Source organism: Primulina eburnea, chromosome 5 (genome assembly GCF_022965805.1).
Source record: "Primulina eburnea isolate SZY01 chromosome 5, ASM2296580v1, whole genome shotgun sequence".
Classification (NCBI taxonomy): domain Eukaryota; kingdom Viridiplantae; phylum Streptophyta; class Magnoliopsida; order Lamiales; family Gesneriaceae; genus Primulina; species Primulina eburnea.
Window position 1 is genome coordinate 10,726,201 of NC_133105.1, and position 23,419 is coordinate 10,749,619.

General features: G+C 35.1%; 2 protein-coding genes across 7 annotated transcripts; one reads left to right on the forward strand and one right to left on the reverse strand.

Annotated features, from left to right (window-relative positions):
* The first annotated feature begins 3,578 nt into the window (after positions 1–3,578).
* LOC140832983 (DNA-directed RNA polymerase V subunit 7-like) lies at positions 3,579–6,108 on the forward strand. Of its 5 annotated transcripts, none has more exons than XM_073197328.1 (2): positions 3,579–3,764; positions 5,386–6,108. In XM_073197328.1, exons 1-2 carry the CDS (start codon positions 3,609–3,611, stop codon positions 5,947–5,949), a joined length of 720 nt encoding a protein of 239 aa, XP_073053429.1. In that variant the 5' UTR covers positions 3,579–3,608; the 3' UTR covers positions 5,950–6,108. The 5 variants fall into 5 exon arrangements, with proteins under 5 accessions (XP_073053429.1, XP_073053430.1, XP_073053432.1 ...); XM_073197329.1 differs by having other exon boundaries at positions 3,579–3,734; XM_073197331.1 differs by having other exon boundaries at positions 3,592–3,712.
* A 12,925-nt stretch (positions 6,109–19,033) lies between these two features.
* On the reverse strand, positions 19,034–21,542 carry LOC140832984 (auxin-responsive protein IAA14-like). 2 transcript variants are annotated; one of them, XM_073197335.1, is made up of 5 exons: positions 21,145–21,541; positions 20,642–20,868; positions 20,415–20,550; positions 19,971–20,032; positions 19,034–19,306 (listed from the first exon to the last, which is right to left on the reverse strand). In XM_073197335.1, the coding sequence occupies exons 1-5, from the start codon at positions 21,375–21,377 to the stop codon at positions 19,269–19,271; spliced, it is 696 nt and encodes a 231-aa protein (XP_073053436.1). In that variant the 5' UTR covers positions 21,378–21,541; the 3' UTR covers positions 19,034–19,268. The 2 variants fall into 2 exon arrangements, with proteins under 2 accessions (XP_073053436.1, XP_073053435.1); XM_073197334.1 differs by having other exon boundaries at positions 19,239–19,619; positions 19,890–20,032; positions 21,145–21,542.
* Positions 21,543–23,419: the final 1,877 nt, after the last annotated feature.

Sequence of the window (23,419 nt, forward strand, 5' to 3'; positions counted from 1 at the left end):
TTTCTCATGAATTTGGAAAACTTCTTAACAAATCATGACATTGCATCATTGCTTATCTGTTCAGCGCTTCTCTCAGAAATAATTTCTATAGCAGTAGCAGAAGATGAACTTGGGGCAACTGTAGCAGTAGAGTTAACAGTAGCTGCGAGAGCTTTGGTTGGTGGAATTGCTAAGGGCTCTTCTCCACTTCGAACTTCAAGTTCAAACTCATATGCCTTCAGATCTGAGAACAAGTCATGTAGTTATAACTTGTTTAGATCCCTGGAAGATCTCATTGCCATCGTTTTGACGTCCCATTCTCTGGGTAGGGCTCTCATTATCTTTAATGCAACTTCCCTGTTGCCAAAATCTTTCCCAAGAGCTGAGAGTTCATTGACAAGGCTACTGAAGCGTTCATCAAACTCATTCATAGTTTCTCCAGCCTTCATCTTCATATTCTCAAACTTCTGCATGGCTACAGAAAGTTTGTTTTCCTTAGTTTCTTTGTTTCCTTCACAGATCTGAATCAAATTTTCCCAGATTTCCTTGGCAGTAGGGCACATCTTGATTTTGCTGAAGGTATTTTTGTCGAGTGTCTTGTACAGAATGTCCTTTGCAACGTTGTCAAGATTGGCTTTCTTCTTGTCCTCACTTGTCCATTCATATCTTGGTTTTTCCAGCATCTGAGGTGCACCTTCGGTGATAGCAACAGCTGGATTTGGCTTTAAGATCTTTAATGGACCATCTGTGATGACATACCACATGTCATCATCTTGAGCTGCAAGATGAGCTTGCATTCTTATTTTCCAGTCATCAAAGTCTTCTTTTGAGAACATTGGAATTTTGCTGAAGTGAGCCATGTCTGTTAAATATTTTTCTAAACAAGAATATCCTACTCTGATACCACTTGTTGAGGATCGGGTTGAGTTTAGATGGGGGGTTGAATAAACTCAACGACAAACTTAATCGATTTTTCAGAATAATATGCTAGAATCCTGTTAGAGATACTAGCAGATTTTTGTTCAAGTTTAAAGACCACCAGGTCACAAGATAATGTGAGGAAACGATCTGTTGGTTGGTGGGTGAAAAATAGTGAAACAGAAAAGTAGTAGATGGCACATAATTTGTTTCTGGAAGTTCGAAGATGAATCTTCTACATCTCCCCTTCTTCTGTTTCCAGAAGGTATCACTAAAAGAATTTGGTGAATACAGTACAGCAGTTGTACACACCCACTTCAACAGGACTTACCCTCTTAGTTTTATAACTCAACTACTTGAATGATCTTAAGTTCTGGAAATGACTCTTTTCCAGTTACAAATTCTTCTATTAATGAGATAGTGAAGTGAATAGCTTAAGAAGAGATAACAAAATAGCACAATATGATCTCAAATGATCAAATGTATGCAATGAAGCGTGTGCTGCGTGTTGAGCTTTTGAGATAACTGAAAGTTCTAGCGATGCTAGAATGAAATTTTTCTGATTGAGATTCGTTCACTTCTGTTTCTTGAAAAGTCCTTCGCCTTCATATATAGGCTTTATCCAACGTTCTAAAATCTGAACGGCTCTTTTGACTTTTCAGTGGTTCAGCTTCATTGCTGAAAATGGACCCTGCAGAATACATTAAAGCAATGAGTCTCAGTTCATACCAAAAATGGTAAGCCGTCTTAAATATTCTCATACAACAATTAATGGCATTTAATGAAGCAATAAATGCTAGTATTACGTTAATAGATCAACGGTACTATTTAAAGACTTGAGATTCGCAAAATTCTGCTAGTGTTTATTTCGAGTTTTGTATTCCTTCTGGTTTTGGTTTTAGCTAAGAAGTCATTTGTTAAGTACATTAAGCAGTACTTGATAAGTGCTGCTACTGGTTTTAGTTCTGCTTATTTACATCTACGGTTTTGTACTTAAGCCAGCATATATTGGTTTTTACTAGCATCTCCACAACAAAATTAAGTCTAACAGATACATTTTATTTATTTAAAGAGAAAATTTTAAATTATTCCGCAAATTTTCAAATACGAATTCCGGGCCTCTACACGTCAGTTCGTTGGTTCGAGAGAGTAGGCGTGGAAGAATTACGGTATTTTAACTCAAAGTATTTTCAACATCATTCGACAAAGATATATCTTTTCTCTTGTTGATTATTTATTAAATTAATATAGGTATTAATCGTTCAACATTTTGGTGGAAAATGTTGTTTTATACGATTCGATCTATGCCAAGCTTCCGTAAAATATCATTTTTTTTTTAAATTCGGCTTGAGAAACCAACAACATTAACAATATCAAGTACATATGCTACATAATTGAGCATCGATTTTTAGAGTTTTGGGTTAAAATTTTGGGCAACTAAGATGGACAACCTAAAATAAATTAGGTTCGAAGTGTTCCGGATTCGGAAAAATTCATAATCATCACAGAAAAATTTCATATATTTGCTTCACAAACACATGGTTTAGGGTACAAGAAACTCATTTTGCGCACAGATACAAAGATGTTATGATTTGATGCACAACAAACAATATGGTTTTTCTAATGAGTTCTCATTGTCGTGTGAATTATTTGTCAATTTCATTGATTTTGTTCGTCTAATGTCATTTGCACTACTTTGAAAAATATAAGAAAATAATGCATTGTTCATTATTCAATGAGATCACATGTTGTGACAACAGTCATTGCCCCATGTCAGTATAACATTGTCGGCGTATGCGCAAAATGAGTTTTTCGTACCCAAAGGCCAAAACCCTATGTATTTGTGTCGCAAATATCCGAAATTGTTCTATATTGATTCTGAATCTGGACACTTCGAACCTAATTTATTTTAAGTTTGACAAGTTTAATCTTAGTGTTCCAAATTTTTTAGCCCTGTTATGAACAATATATTCTCGATTATGTAGCATATCCACTAGTATTGACAAAAACTTGTGTGAAACGGTCTCACGGATCGTATTTTGTGAGACAAATATTTTATTTGGGTCATCCATGAAATTTTTTTACTTTTTATTGTGAATATCGGTAGGGTTGACCTGTGTCACAGATAAAGATTCGTGAGACCGTCTCACAAGAGACCTACTCATTTATTTTTAAGTTGACAAGTTTAATATTATATTCAAATATGAACAATATACAACTTGTTTTTCACCAAATATAAACACCGCCGGGTGTGGACAACTTCCGTTTTTCAAAAATGAAAATCAGAATCGGTTGTATTGTAAATAATCAATAAATCCTCATCGTAATAGTTAAATATGTTATTTTCTACAGTACTAGGCTCTAAAAAATGTTCATGTATTCTTTGGGCCAACGTGTATTTTTCCGGACGAAATTCAGTACAAAATATTAAAAATTATGATAAAATATATGAAGTTAAAAAATAAATGTTTTAGATCTGATAAAAATATATGATTTTTATTACATTTTATTATATGTACATGGTTTAGATATTAAATTTAAATAAATATTATTATTTATATATACATGTTTAAAATATTTAAAATTTAAATATATTATTTATTATATTATAGTGTTATTTTATATAATATAATGATTTTTGGTCCGATCGATTGAAGATTATGAAAACATGGTTTCAACTCGTTAAATTTTGGGAATTATTTGAGTCGGGCATGAATTTAAACTTTAACGGGTCGGGCAGCCACACGCCCTTCAAAAGATTAACGGGTCTGAGTCTGAGTCTGTTGTCAGAAATTCAGCCGCATTTCCATTTCAGGTACAGTCGTTTCTTCATCGGAGTAAGATTTTACACGTGTAAGAGTAGCTCAGTATGCGTCTTTCGAGTATTTTTTTTATGCTGATTTCGTTGAGATTTTAGATCTCCTGTCTGTTTTTTCATGGATTTTGCTTCATTCCGTTTAGTGGGTGATCGATGATTTTTCATTTATGGCTATAATTTTATCTTGTTTCTCAATTGGCATGTAGATTTATGAGGAATTGCTTGCAATTTTGTTTTTTTTTATTGAGCAATTATTTTCTATTAAATCGTGGATTCAAGATGTGAATTCATCTTTCTCAACAAAATCCATGGATCCCCTGTATTGATTTGCCTTTGATGTGGTCGTGTGAATTGTGCTCTAGTCTCGAACTATGTTTCATATTGGTGTGGATACATATATAATTTTGATTTTGTTTTCACTGTTTATGTGATTGCTTAAATCGAGGATTTTAATTCTTCTGCTTTATGAATCAGTAAAACTAAAATAAAATAAAAATTGATTCCTAGGAAGATGAACAAGAAATTGTGCAGTGTTTCGAATTTTTGCTTATCAAATCTGGTTCAGGGTAGAGTCGATCCTGGGTGTGGGGGCAGTCAAGATTCAATCATGGGGGTGGAATTTTTTTTAAAAAAAAAATAAAATGGGCCAGAAATTTTCTGGCCCTTGGATCTGCCCGTGCAGGCAGTGCCTGCACGGGCAGCATCGAATTTTCCCTGGTTCAGATCAGCCATATATATTTCATAGAATAAGTTGGTTGTTTCTATATTTTGAATCATAAGCCTCTGGCAGTTGATATCTTCTAATGAGTCAGTTTAACTAGTTATAGCTGTTGATCTTTTGGAGTTTTCTTAGTCAAATTCGAACGATCCCAAAATGACCACACCTTTTTTATTGGGTTGTGATGATAAATAATATCGAACATGTGTCAGTGTGACAGCGATGAAAACTTTGCGTTTGAGCTCTTATACGGTATAAAAGATTTGTTTTACGCTGGTAATTCAATCTGTAATGTTCTTTATATGGACACGACCCTACCTTATGGTTGATAACCTGAGTCAAAATCACTGGTTAGGTCCTAGTTTCAATGGTTTTTGATGGTTGTGCTCGAAAGGTTATGAATCGATTTACAAGTCCAATCCCAATGTCTTGATTTATAATAGCAATACACCGTGTGCCCATATATATATCATCGGCTAATAGCGTAATACACGACCAATTAATGTTCTTCCCTCGGACTATGTTAAAGCTCTCAGCTAATACTTGATCCATTGTACACTTTAAGATGTTTGAGTTACACGATTATGATATTTACAGCTGTAGGTACATCAGTAGAATATTGGGTTTACACTTGCAAATCTACAAATTTACTTCCCTTGATTAACAGCTGACTTGGGAGCACATATCTATCGGCACTCTTTTAAAGTGGATCATTACTTTTGTGACTTTTTTAAATGTTTGAAATTTGACGACGTTCTTGCGTGAATTCACATTGTTTTTAATATGACTATTTCAAGCAGTGTTTTTTTGCCCGTGTCTATATCTATGTTTTTCAACTTGAATAGGAAGATTTTACATAACAAAGCATCCGAACTTTGTTGTCGACTAATATTATTCATTTAATACATTACCGCCCGGGGATTTTATTCATTTATAGTATCTGTTCATGTAGGTCACCAGTATGCTGCATGAAGGGATATTTACCTTAAAAGTGGCGGTTCCAGTTAACAACCTGGACAAAAACAGAGAGGTTCTAGTAAGTGTTATTGTAAATCGCCTTTTAAAGCAGCTATCTAATATTAAGGCATCCGAACATGGATACTTTCTTGCAGTAACCAAACTACGTAGCATAGGGCAAGAAGATACTAATTTCTCTTCGCAGCACGTCCTTTTTCCGGTAGATTTCCACTGCCGGACCTTCATACCCGTGCAAGGAGAAGTAATGACTGGGATCGTTCGATCAGTGCAACATAATGGTATCTTTCTAAAATGCGGACCCATGAACATAGTTTATTTGTCAGCTCAGTTGATGCCGGATTACCACTATGTTTCGGGGGAAAACCTTTACCAGAGGGACGATTCATCCAAGATTGAGAATGGTGTTGTGGTTCGTTTCATGATTTATGCTGTGAGGTGGATAGAGGATATGTGGAGGGATTTTCGAGTTCTAGCTACTTTAAAAGGTGATGGTTTAGGGCCGGTTTCGTTGAATGGATTAGATGGTTTAGACTTGTAATTCAGGGTTTACTCCATTGTTGATTGAGTTAATATTTTAAGATTGTATTGGAATATTGTACTGATGTCGTATATTGTAAAGAGCAAAGGTTGTATGCATAACACAGCAAGATATATTTATTATCAACACGTTAACTTCGATTTTAATTTCCCATTTATATATTTTTTTTTCTGTTTTGATTTGGTAGCTTGATTTTTTCATATGTAAATCTTTTACATAATATTTTCAAAAAAAATATTCAATTAGTAAATAACTGCATATTTGTAATGCCCGGAAATTTAATCCTAGTAATCTAGAATTATTGAATTATAATGTGATATGATTACGAAAGGATTAATCGGGACACGAAATAAAATTAGATATGAAGGGTGCAAGCTTTGGACAGAACAAGTGGCGCCCGAGCGGTAAGAAATGACCGCCCGAGCGCCAAAGTTCAATAGGAAATGTCTCGGGCAGAAAGTGTGGCGCCCGGGCGGTAAATTGTGACCGCCCGAGCGCCAGCATCTATCAGGAGAGGGCAGAACCCCTCGCGCCCGGGCGGTAAGTCTTAACCGCCCGAGCGCCGAGCACGCGCCCGAGCGGTAAGTTACTACCGCCCGAGCGCGAGGCATGCAAAGCGAAATTGTGCCAGGTGGCTAAATGCATGCGCGAAGTATATATATATATATATATTCCAACGTTTTAATCCTCATAAACGAGAGAATAGATTTGAGAAAAGTCTCTGTAGAGTTGTGAAAAATCCTTACGCCTTTTCTGAGAAATCCGTCCGTCTGATTATAAATCCGACTTCAGTACCGAGTTCCTAGCAACGTAGGCTACAACTTGACGTAAGTTTTACTACGTTTTCACATGCTTTGAAATTATGCTATTGTCAGAATTGAATGGAATTCATATATGACGTTCTTGACATCATAGACATCATAGAATCGAAGTCAGATTAAGAAACGGACTGATTATGGAATTGTTATGAATTTTTAGGGTATATTGATTTATACCGGACAGATTTGGATTATGAATCGATTACAGTTTATATTGGATATGGGTTATAGATTGTAATTGATAGATGTTGAGATGGTATTGACGGGAATAGTGAAATGATACTGTTATGCCGTTGATTTTGAATTAAATTCAGATTGATCAGATTGTTATCGATTTGGGAGGTATATTGATATGAGATTATTGATATTGTGATTACCAGACAGACTGTGAATTCAGGACTTCGACTGAGCAGGAAACCGAGACTGCAACGAAAGGTATAAGTCAATGTGGTATTGGGAGATGGACTTGAGTCGGTTTAGACTTGGGTTTCCCTAAATCACATACTTTATTTTATTGCATGGATATTTACATTACATTGATTAATGTACTTGTTCTCTTGAAATTAGATGACAGATATTAGACTAGTTATCTTGTGACAGAAGTGCCGGATAGTGGTGGGATCGCCACGGCACATTGCACGATGTCTCAAGATAGGATATTAGCGATAGAGTTACAGTCCTTGACGGTTAGGTCAGGACACTGGATGTGTGGTTATATCGAGTAATGGAATCTATTACGGAATTCGATATAGGAACACCATATTTGGTTATATCGAGTAAAGGGTATTGGAATTCTTCTATTACGGAATTCGATATAGGAATACCAGGGCACTGGTTATATCGAGTAATAGAAATTATGGTTCCATCCTTTACGGAATTCGATATAGGAATACCACATCTGGAAACCGGGATCCCTAGACTAGGATTGAGTCTAGTCTGAATTATGTGTTGACAGTTTGATTTAATATTGTTTATGTTTCAGATTTGGATTCATATTCATGTTACCTGATTACATGCTTTATATTGTTTATATGATTGCATGTTTCATTGATTTATATTGGGATTTATTCTCACCGGAGTTATCCGGCTGTTGTCTTGTCTGTATGTGTACTTGACAACAGGTGGAACAGGATCAGGGTCCAGGAAATGAGGAGAGATCGAGATTAGAGTGGAGGCTCCGGACTTGGATTGTAGATAGGGTTGGACACTTGACATTAGTTGTTTAAACCGTAGTTAGTTTGAATGTATGCAGTACAGGACTTGTATTGTATTTTATATACTGAGATGTATATAGGTTTGTATGTCACTACGTTCCGCATTTTAAAAAAAAAATTTTAGACCCTGTTTTAATTGATTAATTAGTCCCAATGATGATTAAGAACTTGATTAGCGTCCGGGTCCCCACAACAGGTGGTATCAGAGCCATAGATCCCTTAGACTGAGATAGAAGCTAGTGAGCGGGGTAGATTGATTTTCTTTCCTGCTTTTGATTGCTAGCATGATTCCTGTTTTAATACATGTTATCTGACTTATCTGCTATTGATATGGTATTGTATATTATTGGAATGGATCAGCTGTAAGATGATCCGAGGGGGCTTGAAACAGGATTATTGTTGGAATTGCTAACCCTTTTGGTTATCAGATATGCCTCCGAGAAGAATGCCAGAACAGGGGAGTACCTCAAATCCTCCCATGGATGTGACACCTACAGCAATGGAGAAATTGCTGAAAAGGTTTCAGTCATTTCATCCACCGACCTTGAAAGGTACGGAGAACTCCGTGGAATGTGAGAGTTGGTTGGACGACATTGAATCACTGTTTGACTCGTTGGAGTATACGGAGGAAAAGAGGGCAAAACTGATAATACACCAATTGCATGACGTTGCTAAACATTGGTGGATCACGACGAAACGGGCATTGGAACAACGAGGTACGGCCATTACCTGGAATGTGTTTAAGACTGAATTTTATCTGCGGTTCTTCCCAGTATCGTATAGGAAGGACAAGGGAGCCGAATTTGCAAACTTGAAACAGGGCCAATTAAACATTGAGGACTACGTGGCTAAGTTCTCTACACTACTTCGATTCGCTCCCCATGTCGCTGAGCATGATGAGGCCGTTGCAGACCAGTTCATAAATGGCCTGAATCCAGAAATCTTTACCCTGGTGAATACCGGAAGGCCAAATAATTTCACCGATGCCTTGAATAGAGCCAAGGGAGCCGAAGCAGGACTGATGAGACAGAGAGAGGCTTCTTTTGTGCTTCCAGTACAGGGACAGCAACAACCAGCTCCTCGATTTGAAAGCGGCAGTGGTAGTGGGAAGAAGGATTTCTTGAAGGCCAGAGGAAAGCAATTCAAGAAATCAGGAACTAGCTCGTCTAGTTCGAGTGGCTCTAGACAGACCGGTCAGGGCCAGAGTTATACAGGACCGTACTGTGGTACTTGTGGAGGGAGGCATTCCACAGATCAGTGCCGAGGAGTGGTTGGCAGCTGTCGTATCTGTAGACAGCAGGGACACTTTGCTCGAGTGTGCCCACAGAGGAGTACCCAGGGATCCCAGGCAGCTGAGTCATCTGGATCAGCAGTTCAGACAGGTAGACGACCCTCAGCTGTCCATACTTTTCAGCCAGCACCGTCTACTCAGTCACAGCAGAGGCCCGGAGGAAGCCAGAGCGCGAGCCAGCCTCCGAGACAGCAGGCCAGAGTGTTTGCCCTGACTGAGGAGCAGGCACAGGATGCACCTGATGATGTAGTTGCAGGTAACTGTTTTATTTCTGGTTATCCTGCATATGTTTTGATTGATACTGGTGCATCGCATACTTTTATTTCTGAGAGGTTTGCATTGAGTCGTGCATTACCTATTGAGTCATTGTCTGCGGTAGTGTCGATATCTTCTCCGTTAGGGACAGGATTAATATCAGTGAAGTCTGTTAAATCTTGTAAACTGCAGTACGATGGGCATACAATTGAGTTGGACTGTATTGTGCTTGGGATATCTGACTTTGACTGTATTATCGGTATTGATACATTGACCAAGTACAGGGCTACAGTCGATTGTTTCCACAAGATAGTTCGATTCAGACCTGAGAGGGCTGAAGAGTGGAAATTTTATGGTAAGGGTTCTCGTTCTAGAATTCCTTTGATATCTGCAATGAATATGACACGATTATTGCAGAAAGGAGCGGAAGGATTCCTGGTATATTCAATTGATTTACTGAAACCGAGTCCATCATTGGCGGATTTGCCAGTGGTGTGTGAATTTGCTGATGTCTTCCCGGATGAGATTCCTGGATTACCTCCGATTCGAGAAATAGACTTCAGCATTGAATTGATGCCAGGAACAGTTCCGATTTCGAGGGCTCCTTACCGGATGGCACCAATCGAATTGAAGGAGTTGAAAGAACAGTTGGAGGATTTACTGGCCAAGGGATATATCAGACCGAGTGTATCTCCTTGGGGTGCTCCAGTACTGTTCGTGAGAAAGAAAGACGGGTCGATGAGACTTTGTATCGACTACCGGCAGCTGAACAAAGCAACGGTAAAGAATAAATACCCATTGCCTCGTATTGATGATTTATTTGATCAGCTGCAGGGTTCATCTGTATATTCCAAGATCGATCTGAGATCGGGATACCATCAACTGAGAGTCAGGGACTCTGATATCTCAAAGACTGCATTTGGAACCAGGTATGGACACTATGAATTTTTTGTCATGCCATTTGGATTGACGAATGCACCAGCGGTATTTATTGGATTGATGAACCGCGTCTTTCAGAAATAGTTGGATGATTTTGTTATCATATTCATTGATGATATATTGATTTATTCGAAGAATATGATTGAACATGCTAATCATCTGAGGACTGTGTTGAGAATTTTGAGGGCTGAGAAATTGTATGCTAAATTGTCGAAATGCGAGTTCTGGTTGAAACAGGCGATATTTTTGGGACATATTATATCCGGAGATGGTATATCAGTTGATCCCAGTAAGGTTGAGGCAGTGATTTCTTGGCCAAGACCGACATCTGTACCAGAAATTCGTAGTTTTATGGGTTTGGCGGGGTATTATCGCCGCTTTATTCAAGATTTCTCGAGTATTGCCAAACCAATTACTCAGCTAACTCAGAAAAATGCTCCATTTGTCTGGTCTGAGGAATGTGAGACCAGTTTTCTTGAGCTAAAGAAGAGATTGACCAGTGCTCATGTGTTGACGATTCCTTCAAGCACTGGTGGATTTGTTGTTTACTGCGATGCATCTCACCGAGGATTGGGTTGTGTATTGATGCAACGGGGGCATGTGATTGCTTATGCCTCGAGACAGCTGAAACCCCATGAACTCGATATCCAATTCATGATCTTGAATTGGCAGCTATAGTCTTTGCATTAAAGATATGGCGACATTATCTGTACGGTGAGAAATTCGAAATTTATTCTGATCATAAAAGCTTGAAATATCTGTTTTCCCAATCAGAGTTGAATATGAGACAGCGAAGATGGCTGGATTTATTGAAAGACTTTGATTGTGAGATTAAATACTATCCAGGGAAATCCAACGCAGCAGCTGATGCGCTGAGTCGAAAGGTATGTGCACTATCCTTATCGACGATAGGTGTTTCGAATTTGATTGAAAACTGCTGTTTGTCTGGATTAGTATTTGAGACAGATCAGAGACCAATGAGATTATATACTATTCAAGCGGAACCAGAGCTGATTTTGAAAATTAAAGCGGCTCAAAGAGTTGATCAGAATGTGCAGAAGTCGATTGCTTTGGTCAAAGCTGGACATCGGTCAGAATATCAGGTCCAAAATGGTACTTTGTATGTGAATAATCGTCTTGTTGTACCGAATGTTTCGGAGTTGAGACAGCGGATACTGACAGAAGCACACAACAGTCGATTTAGCATTCATCCTGGTGGCAGGAAAATGTATAATGATTTGAAGACACAATATTGGTGGCAACAAATGAAAGCAGACATTGCTACATTTGTATCAAAGTGTCTGAATTGCCAACAGGTGAAGGCTGAACGAAAGAAACCAGGAGGATTGTTACAGAGTTTGTCTATTCCTGAATGGAAATGGGATCATATTTCCATGGATTTTGTGACACAATTACCGAGATCCTCCCGAGGTTATGATGCGATTTGGGTCGTGATTGATCGATTGACCAAATCGGCATGTTTCATTCCATACAAGATGACCTACAGATACGATCAGATGGCCGATATCTACGTCAAGGAAGTTGTCAGACTGCACGGAGTGCCGAAGTCGATTGTTTCAGACCGTGATTCTCGGTTTACTTCGCACTTCTGGCAGAGTTTGCAGCAAGCTCTCGGTACGAAGTTGCATTTGAGTACCGCATATCATCCACAAACTGACGGACAGTCAGAACGTACAATCCAGACATTAGAAGATATGCTGAGAGCTGTAGTGCTGGATTTTAGCACTAATTGGCAAGATGCATTGCCTCTTTGCGAGTTTTCGTACAACAATAGCTATCAAACAAGTATTGAGATGGCTCCATTCGAAGCGTTGTACGGAAAGAAATGTCGATCGCCTCTTTACTGGGATTATATCTCTGAAGTTCCTGAGACTGGACCTGACATGATCAGAGATATGAATGAAAAAGTAAAGTTGATTCAGAAGAAAATGAGGGCAGCTCAGGACCGACAAGCCAAATATGCCAACCTCAGACGACGACCGTTGGTATTTGAGGCAGGAGACCGAGTATTCCTGAAGATTTCTCCTTTCAGGGGTGTTGTGCGATTTGGGAAGAAAGGGAAATTGTCTCCACGATACGTGGGTCCTTATGAGATTCTCGAGAAGATAGGAGACCGTGCCTATCGACTAGCATTACCGCCTTCATTATCTGGAATACATGATGTTTTTCATGTATCAATGCTGCGGAAATATCTCCCTGATGATTCCCATGTTATTCAACCAGACGAGACTGAGCTGGATGAGACATTGAGTTATGTCGAGAAGCCGATCCGGATTATCGATCGTAAAGAAAAACAGCGCAGAACAAAGATGATTCCTCTTGTGAAAGTTCAATGGACTCGTCATGGTGTTGAAGAAGCCACTTGGGAGACTGAATCGGATATGAGACAAGAATTCCCAGCATTGTTTCACTGATGTAAATATTTATACAGTTTTTGTATATATACTCCTTATTAATACGATTGACAGTTTGTGATTTCGAGGACGAAATCGTATCTTAGGGGGGGAGAAATGTAATGCCCGGAAATTTAATCCTAGTAATCTAGAATTATTGAATTATAATGTGATATGATTACGAAAGGATTAATCGGGACACGAATAAAATTAGATATGAAGGGTGCAAGCTTTGGACAGAACAAGTGGCGCCCGAGCGGTAAGAAATGACCGCCCGAGCGCCAAAGTTCAATAGGAAATGTCTCGGGCAGAAAGTGTGGCGCCCGGGCGGTAAATTGTGACCGCCCGAGTGCCAGCATCTATCAAGAGAGGGCAGAACCCCTCGCGCCCGGGCGGTAAGTCTTAACCGCCCGAGCGCCGAGCACGCGCCCGAGCGGTAAGTTACTACCGCCCGAGCGCGAGGCATGCAAAGCGAAATTGTGCCGGGTGGCTAAATGCATGAGCGAAGTATATATATATATACCAACGTTTTAATCCTCAGAAACGAGAGAATAGATTTGAGAAAAGTCTCTGTAGAGTTGTGAAAAATCCTTACGCCTTTTCTGAGAAATCCGTCCGTCTGATTTTAAATCCGACTTCAGTATCGAGTTCCTAGCAACGTAGGCTACAACTTGACGTAAGTTTTACTACGTTTTCACATGCTTTGAAATTATGCTATTGTCAGAATTGAATGGAATTCATATATGACGTTCTTGACATCATAGACATCATAGAATCGAAGTCAGATTAAGAAACGGACTGATTATGGAATTGTTATGAATTTTTAGGGTATATTGATTTATACCGGACAGATTTGGATTATGAATCGATTACAGTTTATATTGGATATGGGTTATAGATTGTAATTGATAGATGTTGAGATGGTATTGACGGGAATAGTGAAATGATACTGTTATGCCATTGATTTTGAATTAAATTCAGATTGATCAGATTGTTATCGATTTGGGAGGTATATTGATATGAGATTATTGATATTGTGATTACCAGACAGACTGTGAATTCAGGACTTCGACTGAGCAGGAAACCGAGACTGCAACGAAAGGTATAAGTCAATGTGGTATTGGGAGATGGACTTGAGTCGGTTTAGACTTGGGTTTCCCTAAATCACATACTTTATTTTATTGCATGGATATTTACATTACATTGATTAATGTACTTGTTCTCTTGAAATTAGATGACAGATATTAGACTAGTTATCTTGTGACAGAAGTGCCGGATAGTGGTGGGATCGCCACGGCACATTGCACGATGTCTCAAGATAGGATATTAGCGATAGAGTTACAGTCCTTGACGGTTAGGTCAGGACACTGGATGTGTGGTTATATCGAGTAATGGAATCTATTACGGAATTCGATATAGGAACACCATATTTGGTTATATCGAGTAAAGGGTATTGGAATTCTTCTATTACGGAATTCGATATAGGAATACCAGGGCACTGGTTATATCGAGTAATAGAAATTATGGTTCCATCCTTTACGGAATTCGATATAGGAATACCACATCTGGAAACCGGGATCCCTAGACTAGGATTGAGTCTAGTCTGAATTATGTGTCGACAGTTTGATTTAATATTGTTTATGTTTCAGATTTGGATTCATATTCATGTTACCTGATTACATGCTTTATATTGTTTATATGATTGCATGTTTCATTGATTTATATTGGGATTTATTCTCACCGGAGTTATCCGGCTGTTGTCTTGTCTGTATGTGTACTTGATAACAGGTGGAACAGGATCAGGGTCCAGGAAATGAGGAGAGATCGAGATTAGAGTGGAGGCTCCGGACTTGGATTGTAGATAGGGTTGGACACTTGACATTAGTTGTTTAAACCGTAGTTAGTTTGAATGTATGCAGTACAAGACTTGTATTGTATTTTATATACTGAGATGTATATAGGTTTGTATGTCACTACGTTCCGCATTTTAAAAAAAAAATTTTAGACCCTGTTTTAATTGATTAATTAGTCCCAATGATGATTAAGAACTTGATTAGCGTCTGGGTCCCCACAATATTGTCACGGAACGATGGTTAGAACTTCCATAAACTATAATGCATCCAAAAAATAAAAAGAGAAAAAGAAGAAAGATAACAAAAAAAAAAGAAAAAAATTGAGCAAAGAAAAAAAATGAAATGATTCTTCTACATTATTTGATGTTATAATTAGATTGAAGAAGTTGTTATCAGATGCGATTGTTTTTGTGAAAAGTGTATGTTTTCTTTAGTTTCATAAACCCGTTGTGCCTTTCTTCCGACCTGGTCTGTAGCCATAGTACAACTCATTTATCGTCATTGTTTGTGCATTTTAATCAATTCATTTGGTGGAAGAATGTGATATATTTGCAAGTTTATGCTAAAAAATCTTGAGTGTTTTGACATGAGCGTTTCTTTGATATATATCCAGACACTTATGAGTGAAATGAGCGAATCTTGTGAGAAGTGTTTGGATCCAATGCATTTTAATGTCTACACATTCTGATGGAAGCAATTGTTCATGATGTTGGTATGTTAAATGCTCAACGATTAAATTGTTCTGATGTATGATAATTTTTACGGATAAGTAGAGAAAGCAGAAGAATGATAAAGAATTGAGATAATGAATTCGACTTTTTTATGCTTGAGGACAAACACGATTTAGGTGTGGGAGATTTTGATAGGCTCGTAATAATTTATATTTTTGTTGTCATATTTCTCATCGTTGCTACTTCCTACGTGATAAATTGATACATTTTTGTGTTATTTTGTTGTTGAGGAATTTTTCTGTTCTTGAGATAAATATGAGCTAAATAAAATGATTTTATATCACAATTAAAGTTGTCAATATGAACCTTGTGGAGGACTTGAAGCAGAAAAATTTCAGAAAAAGACTTTCCGCAAAGCGTGATCACGTTTTGTAACTACTCCTCTGCTGCTGGCACAACTGAGTCTGAATTTCGAAACTGTAAAGATAATATCAAGTTTTAGACTCGTAATAATGATATTTGATTTATGAAAAATAATTAGAGAGGTTTTTCTTATAGGGAGAAATACAGATAAGACAGAATTTTATTTTATAAAAACTCTATCATATATTTGGTAGAATTTTATGTACATTAGGTTTTCCTTAATTTTGGTAGGCTTTTCTCCATAAACCAATAAGCACTACACGTACAAAAGGAGACATACAATTGATCGATCGAAATAGAATTCCACTCTCATTCTTCATTTTCTCTCTTCAGGAGACGCAAGAATTTCTTATATTCTCTCTACAACTTTAAGCTAAGTTTTATTTCTAATTCAATATATATTTTTATTATTTCAATTTTTCACTGTGAAACCTTTTGCACTTCAATTTAATATTCTTGTTTGTTCAAGTATTTGTTGCTTTATTATTTATTTATATGAAATTGTATGTTGACTAATCTGACAATTTAATTCGATATATAATTTTATAGCGATGTCCATAAATTTCGTGATCCATAATTGTCATAAATGATTGGAACGTGGGTAGCGATAGATGAAATGTGTTGTGCTACCATAACATATGTAATCCAAATAAGTCACGAAACTCAGATCTATCAATTGTAGTTATCTCAGTTGTTAGATTTTAGGATTGACTGTTTTCACAAAACGAAAATGTCATTTTTAATTAATATGGAACGTTATCGTGCCCGTTTGGTTATTGATAAGTTTTGACTAGATGCTGGATTTGGTCAATTAAATTAGGAAAACACAAGAATTTTAGCGGCTATCCCTATAATTCTAATTTAAATTACTTGTAACTACATGAATAAATAATATGTTAGCTGGTGAACAATGATACAATTGAATAGTGAAACTCCTTTGAATCAAAGCTTGGTAATATTAAATTTTACATTTCATTAAATATTTCTTTTGATTAGCTATTTATTCTTACATGTTAAACTAGTTCTAGAATTTTATTTAGTTTTTATCAAAAAATCCCTCTTTTAATTGTCTTTTCTCGAAAGAAATAAACATCTTGTTCTTTGTGGATTCGATCATATTCACCATTAAACTCATTTTACTTAGAGGATAAGAATTTAAGTTTGGTAGCTCAACGACTGCATACCACTAACACGAGTTTTTTAATAATAATTTAAAAATATATTTTTTTCGAAAGTAATGCAAGTGGTGGCGTTTTGGAGTCATGCTACAAAACACCATCACCAATAGCGGACGCTGCAACATTGCGACATTTTATTCTTATTATTTTTTATTTTTTGTTTTTCTTTTACTTAATGCCGTGTTTATATATTTAATAAATTGAGATGTGAGGTCACATGCCAAACATGTGGAATTTACTAATTTGCAAGACAAATAAAGTATTTATTGGTAAGGCTAGTCGAAAAGGTCCATACTTACAGTGAAAATAAATTAACATAAAAATAATAATTTTTCATAAATTGGATCAGATTGGAGAACCATATCACAAAAATGATCCGTGAAACTGTCTCATTAGGGTTTACGTCAATTTCAAAATTGTGGTGAATCGGTAAATTATATTTTTTACAAAATTTATTTATTTTTATAATATATCTTCAAAATAAGTTTTAATCATTTTATCTTTCTAAAATAATTATTTTACATATATTTAAATATATGTTGATTCAGTTTTATAAAAAATAAAGAAAGATGCATATGTGGCGGTCCACTTAGTTTTATTTTGTATCAATAATAATAATAATAATAATAATATGCATAATTCTTGAAAAGTAAAAGACGATGTATATATGTGTATGAATACGCTTTTAGTAAATTTTTTAACTATCATGATTAATAAAAAATAATAATGGTATTTGGATAATAAACGTTTAAATATGAAAAATTCGAAATATATATATATAAACCGATTCTTATAAGAATAAATCGTGGCTACTTTCCCAGCTATCGACAAACAAAATCGTGGGTGAGAAGAAGCCAGAGATCCACCGACGAACGACGAAAGGTAAATTCTTCGAAACGCAGAGGGACATTTTTGTCGATTCATATTATTTGAATTCCGTAGTGAAAACTTTCGTTCAGAAAATAACTATAACTTTTATTTTCCAAAAATATTCATCCACACATAACTTTACTAAAAATAAATAAAAATAAAACCAGAAACAAAATCTGCCCAATAAATTAAGGCAAAAACTTGTGTGAGACGATCTCACGATTCGTATTTTGCGATACAGATCTCTTATTTGAGTCATCTATCAAAAAAATATTACTTTTTATGCTAAAAGTATTACTTTTTGCTGTGCATATTGGTAAGATTGCTCGTCTCACAGATAAAAATTCGTGAGACCGTCTCACAAAAAACCTACTCATAAATTAATTTGTAAAAATAAATGAAGCTCGAGGAATCTGGAAAATACATAATGCACATGCATGCTCCCCACCATCACGCATTATAAAATTAAAATCATATCACATCGCATCAAAGGGCCCATCTATTTTGACTTACATTTATCAGCATCGGCCACCATCGCATATTGAACAAGCCAAAATAAATATAAAATTAAATAAAAAAAATTACAATATTTAATTTATTAAAATTAAATAATAAAAATGAGTAATAATAATTAAAAAAAATGCAAAGAAAGGAATAATCACATGAACATTCACATGGCCTTGTTCCCTCCAATAATGATCTAGTTGGTCACCTTAATAATTAATGGAAATCAATACTTTTTACGTATTTATTTAATTTTTTAAAAAAATAATATCTTTAGTTTTCACAAAATTTTATATTCTCTCTGCAAAAACTTATGTGAGATACGAGTCGTATTTTGTGAGACGGATCTCTTATTTGAGTCATCCATCAAAAAGTATTATTTTTTATGCAAAAGTATTACTTTTTATTGTGAATATCGGTATGATTAACTAATCTCACAGATTCGTGAGACCGTCTCCGTTCACAAGATCCCTACTCTTATGAATACAACATATTTGTTCCACTTTTATTCGAAATTATAAGTTTCGTTTCGTAAAAACTACCGATTTAATTATATATATGTGTATGTATATATATATACTATATTTAATTGAATATATCACATAAAATATTCCCTTAAAGAGGGTGAATTTACATCAAATTAGAGGCACTTAAAGAAAAGAAAAATGGAAGAAATTTAATAAAACAAACTAGGCAATATAGATCAGTGCTGCATTGTTTCTTGTTCGTTCCACAATTCCCAAAACTATTTACTTAATTACTACAATAAAGTACAAGTTTTTTGGACACGTACCGAAAAACAAAAACAACATATATAAAAAAAAAAAACAAAACAAAAACAACATCGAACCGAACTCGAGCTCGATCAAACCATGCTGAACAAGTAGTTTCAGCACCTGCTCTTGCATTTCTCCATGGCTCTTGGTGCTGAATTTGAATTCCAAAAATAAAAAAACTTTTTAAAAAAATAGCCTAATATGTTATGCATCTATATTCATGAAATTTTTTTGAAATTCCAAAAAAAAAAATTATTTATTATGTTACACACGATAGGTGTGCCTTGCATCTAGTATTAGTTATTTGTTCATTAATTTTCAATACTCCTACATGTATGTAATATACTATTTAGGAACTGATCAGTATATATGTCATATAAAAACATCGTACTAAACCGAAATTAAGGAAATCATACGTCGAAATCTTTGTCACGCGAAGATTAAGTATCTAGATTTTCCTAAAACTAAACTAATTCCGAATTTTTGAAATGTATTGCAAAATAATTATTGCTGAGTAGTATGTATCTTTGAACACATATATAATGGAAGGGAGGGTTTAATTTAAATTGATGATAAAATTCTTTGGATGACACAAAATCTAAAAGCTACTAGATAAGACTAAGTCGAGTGGAAGAAATGAAACTCGGAACTTTTTTAAATAAATTGAATAATAAATTTTGATATAATCTTTTATATATATAATTAAATCGATTATTTTTTGTAATTATCTTCACATAAATTTGTTCCGAATTTATGATATGAATTATGCAATAAATTATTAATTAAAATATAAAAGTAAGAGAATATTAGCATACCGAGACCAATTGCTTCTGATCCCTTCATGATACGAAGGCGCTTGCATGAATCAACAAACATCCTGCACAATCATTAAATTATTATAAATTTGACGATAACCCTATACATACATATGTGTGTTTGTGTTGTGTGTGTGTGTGTCTATATATATATATATTATATGTTTTTCATTGGACTTTTCAGCGTTAACAAGAACAAAAAAAATTAAATTAAATTAAAAGATTATAAATTTATTTTAAAAATGACAAAAACTTGTGTCAACTGTCGTATTTGTGAGACGGATCTCTTATTTTAGTCATCCATGAAAAAATATTATTTTTATGCTAAGAGTATTAATTTTTTATTGTGAATATGGGTAGACTTGACCCGTCTCACAAATTAAGATCCGTGAGACGGTATATATATATATATATATATATATATAAAAGAAGAAAGAAACTTACTCCCATGGTACATCACCCACGAGCATCCAGTCCCCATCTTTATCTTCGTATGAGGGAACATATTCAGAGCTGTTCAGTAGATCCATCAACTTCCTCTCATTCATAAAATCTATCATTCCTTGCCTCCCATAATTACCTATTTTTATATATTCAATTTATACTAAATATTAAACCACAATATAATTTTATACATAAGAAATCAAATTCCATGCTAGCTACCGACATACCCATGGTGAAGGAACTGAACATTTTGGCCAATGCATCGGAGAGTTCCTGATAGCTTTTGTACATTTTCAAGTCCACTTTACGGAGGTACGGCGCTCCGTCCATCGAAACCTTCACGAAGGACGCCGCCGCCCCTTTCTTCTCACAAGATTCCTCGTTGTTGCTTTTCTGATTAGCCATCATATTCTTGCGGAAGGATCGCACTGGTGGCCATCCCACAACTTGGGCCCTGCATATAGAATTATTCCCTATCGTCTTATTTCTCTATATTTTCATCATATGTTGAAGAAGCATGGGGTTGGATGACACAAAAATTATAAAAATAAACTTTATTTTTCGAAAATATGTACAACAAAAAACATGCAAGTGATGTTATATATCTGTGCTCCAGTTCAAATCGGATTGCATAAATAAAATTCTCCAAGAAATGCATAAAATCGAACAAAATACTAAAATATGCTATAAAATAACGATTTTAACACATGATTAAAATTAAATTTCTTACTTGGCAGGTGGCTTGGTGAGATCCTTCGGAGAAAGCACATCCTTCTCTAGTTTTACAGTACTTTTCAAGTTCTCCTTAAGATCTGATTCATTCGACTGTAGTTTGAGTTTCAGATCAACAGTCTCAAAAAACCCTCTTTTCCCATTAATATTTATGGGATCACTCTCGCCGCCACCGCCGCCCGGTAGGCCGAGACACAGCTCGGTTTCCTTGAGATTCAGGCCGACTTCCATGGATAATTCTGTCGATACAACGCTTTATCGACGTCGCTAATTAATTTATTACACGCTGTCTGAATGATTCTTGAACAATATTGTGGGAATTGAGAGGGAAAGGAGTGTGCTTGGGAGAGGTTTCTTGGGTGTCTTTTGAGTTTGTAATAATAATATCAAGAAAGTGGAGAGTGTGGCTTTATGCGGATATACACACACACTTACCCATGGGATGCGCTGGCTGGGTTATCAAGATTCCACCAATCATGTATCGACAAGTATACCTTTTTTGTTTGTTTGATTTTAACTTTTCACACATTTTATTAAAGAATTTATAAAAATTGATCTTATGAATTTGTATATTTTTTTTACTCTAAATTATCAAAATTTAGTCCTGTTATTTTTTCTTTCGTTTTTTTAATTTTTATCGAAATGCTGACAAAATACAAAAGATATATCAATATTTGATGAGATGTCACCAATGGGACAAAAATCATATCAAATAGTTGGTCTTTTGAATCTTTATCTGTGAGACAGATCAACCATATTGATATTTACAATAAAAAGTAATACTCTCAGTCTAAAAAATAATATTTTTCATTGATGATCCAAATAAGAGATATGTCTCACAAAATACGACCCGTAAGACCGTCTCACACAAGTTTTTGCACATACCAAATATGTAAAATAAAATCATTTTATTAAAAAAATGAAATTACGATTAATGATCAAAATTATGTATAGACCAATTTTATTATATGTATTTTCCAATTTTTTCAGATATTAAATTTCTCGTAAGCAATATGACAAATCAATTTTATGATACAATTATTCGATCTATAAATCGATCCATAAAAATTATTATTCTTAATATAAAAAATATTATTTTTCACTATAAATGAGATCGACATGATTTTGTAGATTAATTTATATAGTTTGATGGTGTTATGTAATCAATTGCATGTTATAAAATAATAATAAAAAAAGTTATTTCATATCCCCGGAAAAAAGGGATAAGAGAGCTCCTACTAGAGTGTTGCTTTGGAGTGAAATTTGTATATTATTATTATTATTATATGCATGATGCCTCAATAATTGATCCATTGCCAATAGCAGCAATTTTGGTGGTTTTCCCAATGCAAAAATTAAGCATTACTACAAGGGAACATATTAATAACAATGGCCCCATCATGGAACCATTTCGATTTTATCTTCTCCTTCAATTAAATAATGGCAAATCAAGGGAAATTGTAAAATTTGAATATTATTTTCGAAGTATTTATTCATAAATATATTAATTCACGATTTAAAATTTTAACTACATAAAGACAAAAACTTGTGTGAGATGGTCACACGAGACGTATTTTGTTAGAGAGATTTTTATTTGGGTCATCAATGAAAAATATTACTTTTTATGCTAAGAATATTACTTTTTATCGTGAATATCGGTTATTTGGGTCATCCATGAAAAATTATTACTTTTATTGTGAAAATCGGTAGGGTTGATATGTCTCACAAATAAAAGATTCGTGAGATCAATATAGTTAAATTTATATAATTTATGAATCAACCGAATTTTATCCATTTCCAATTTTGTGTATAAAAATATAATATAAGACTTAGTTTAATAATAATTATAAAATGTTTCAAAAAGAGAACTAATCCTACATAAGCGACCAAATAATAGAGAACAATATAAATGACCGAAATTGTTATTTTCCTAAATCCTAATGGATACGACGAGATACGAGATTCAGACTTGGAGAAAAATTATGGGTATATTCTTCTTCAATAACTTGAAATTTGATGAAAATATCAAAGTTTCTATATAATTTTCGGATTTCTAGACCTGCCCCGTAAACAAAATTCAACTTTGAAAATCATTAAAAAAAAATCTTGTATCAAAATTCAAAGAATCTTCTAAGACAACGGTAAGAAGAAAATACAAATAACAAAGTTATTAAAATTCCAAATATTTTCACATATTACAAAAATTCGTATGAGACCGTTTCACATGTCAATTTTTGTGAAATAGGTATGGATCAGATCGATCCATCCGAATG

Excerpts from the sequence above, each read along its gene's own strand:
- LOC140832984 (XM_073197334.1), bottom strand. The coding sequence starts at position 21,377 with ATGGAAGTCGGCCTGAATCTCAAGGAAACCGAGCTGTGTCTCGGCCTA. Across the intron at positions 20,869-21,144 it reads CTCACCAAGCCACCTGCCAA|GGCCCAAGTTGTGGGATGGC; the intron begins GTAAGAAATTTA and ends TTCTATATGCAG. Across the intron at positions 20,033-20,414 it reads GTGGGTGATGTACCATGGGA|GATGTTTGTTGATTCATGCA; the intron begins GTAAGTTTCTTT and ends ATGATTGTGCAG.
- LOC140832983 (XM_073197328.1), top strand. The coding sequence starts at position 3,609 with ATGAATTTAAACTTTAACGGGTCGGGCAGCCACACGCCCTTCAAAAGA. Across the intron at positions 3,765-5,385 it reads ACACGTGTAAGAGTAGCTCA|GTCACCAGTATGCTGCATGA; the intron begins GTATGCGTCTTT and ends CTGTTCATGTAG.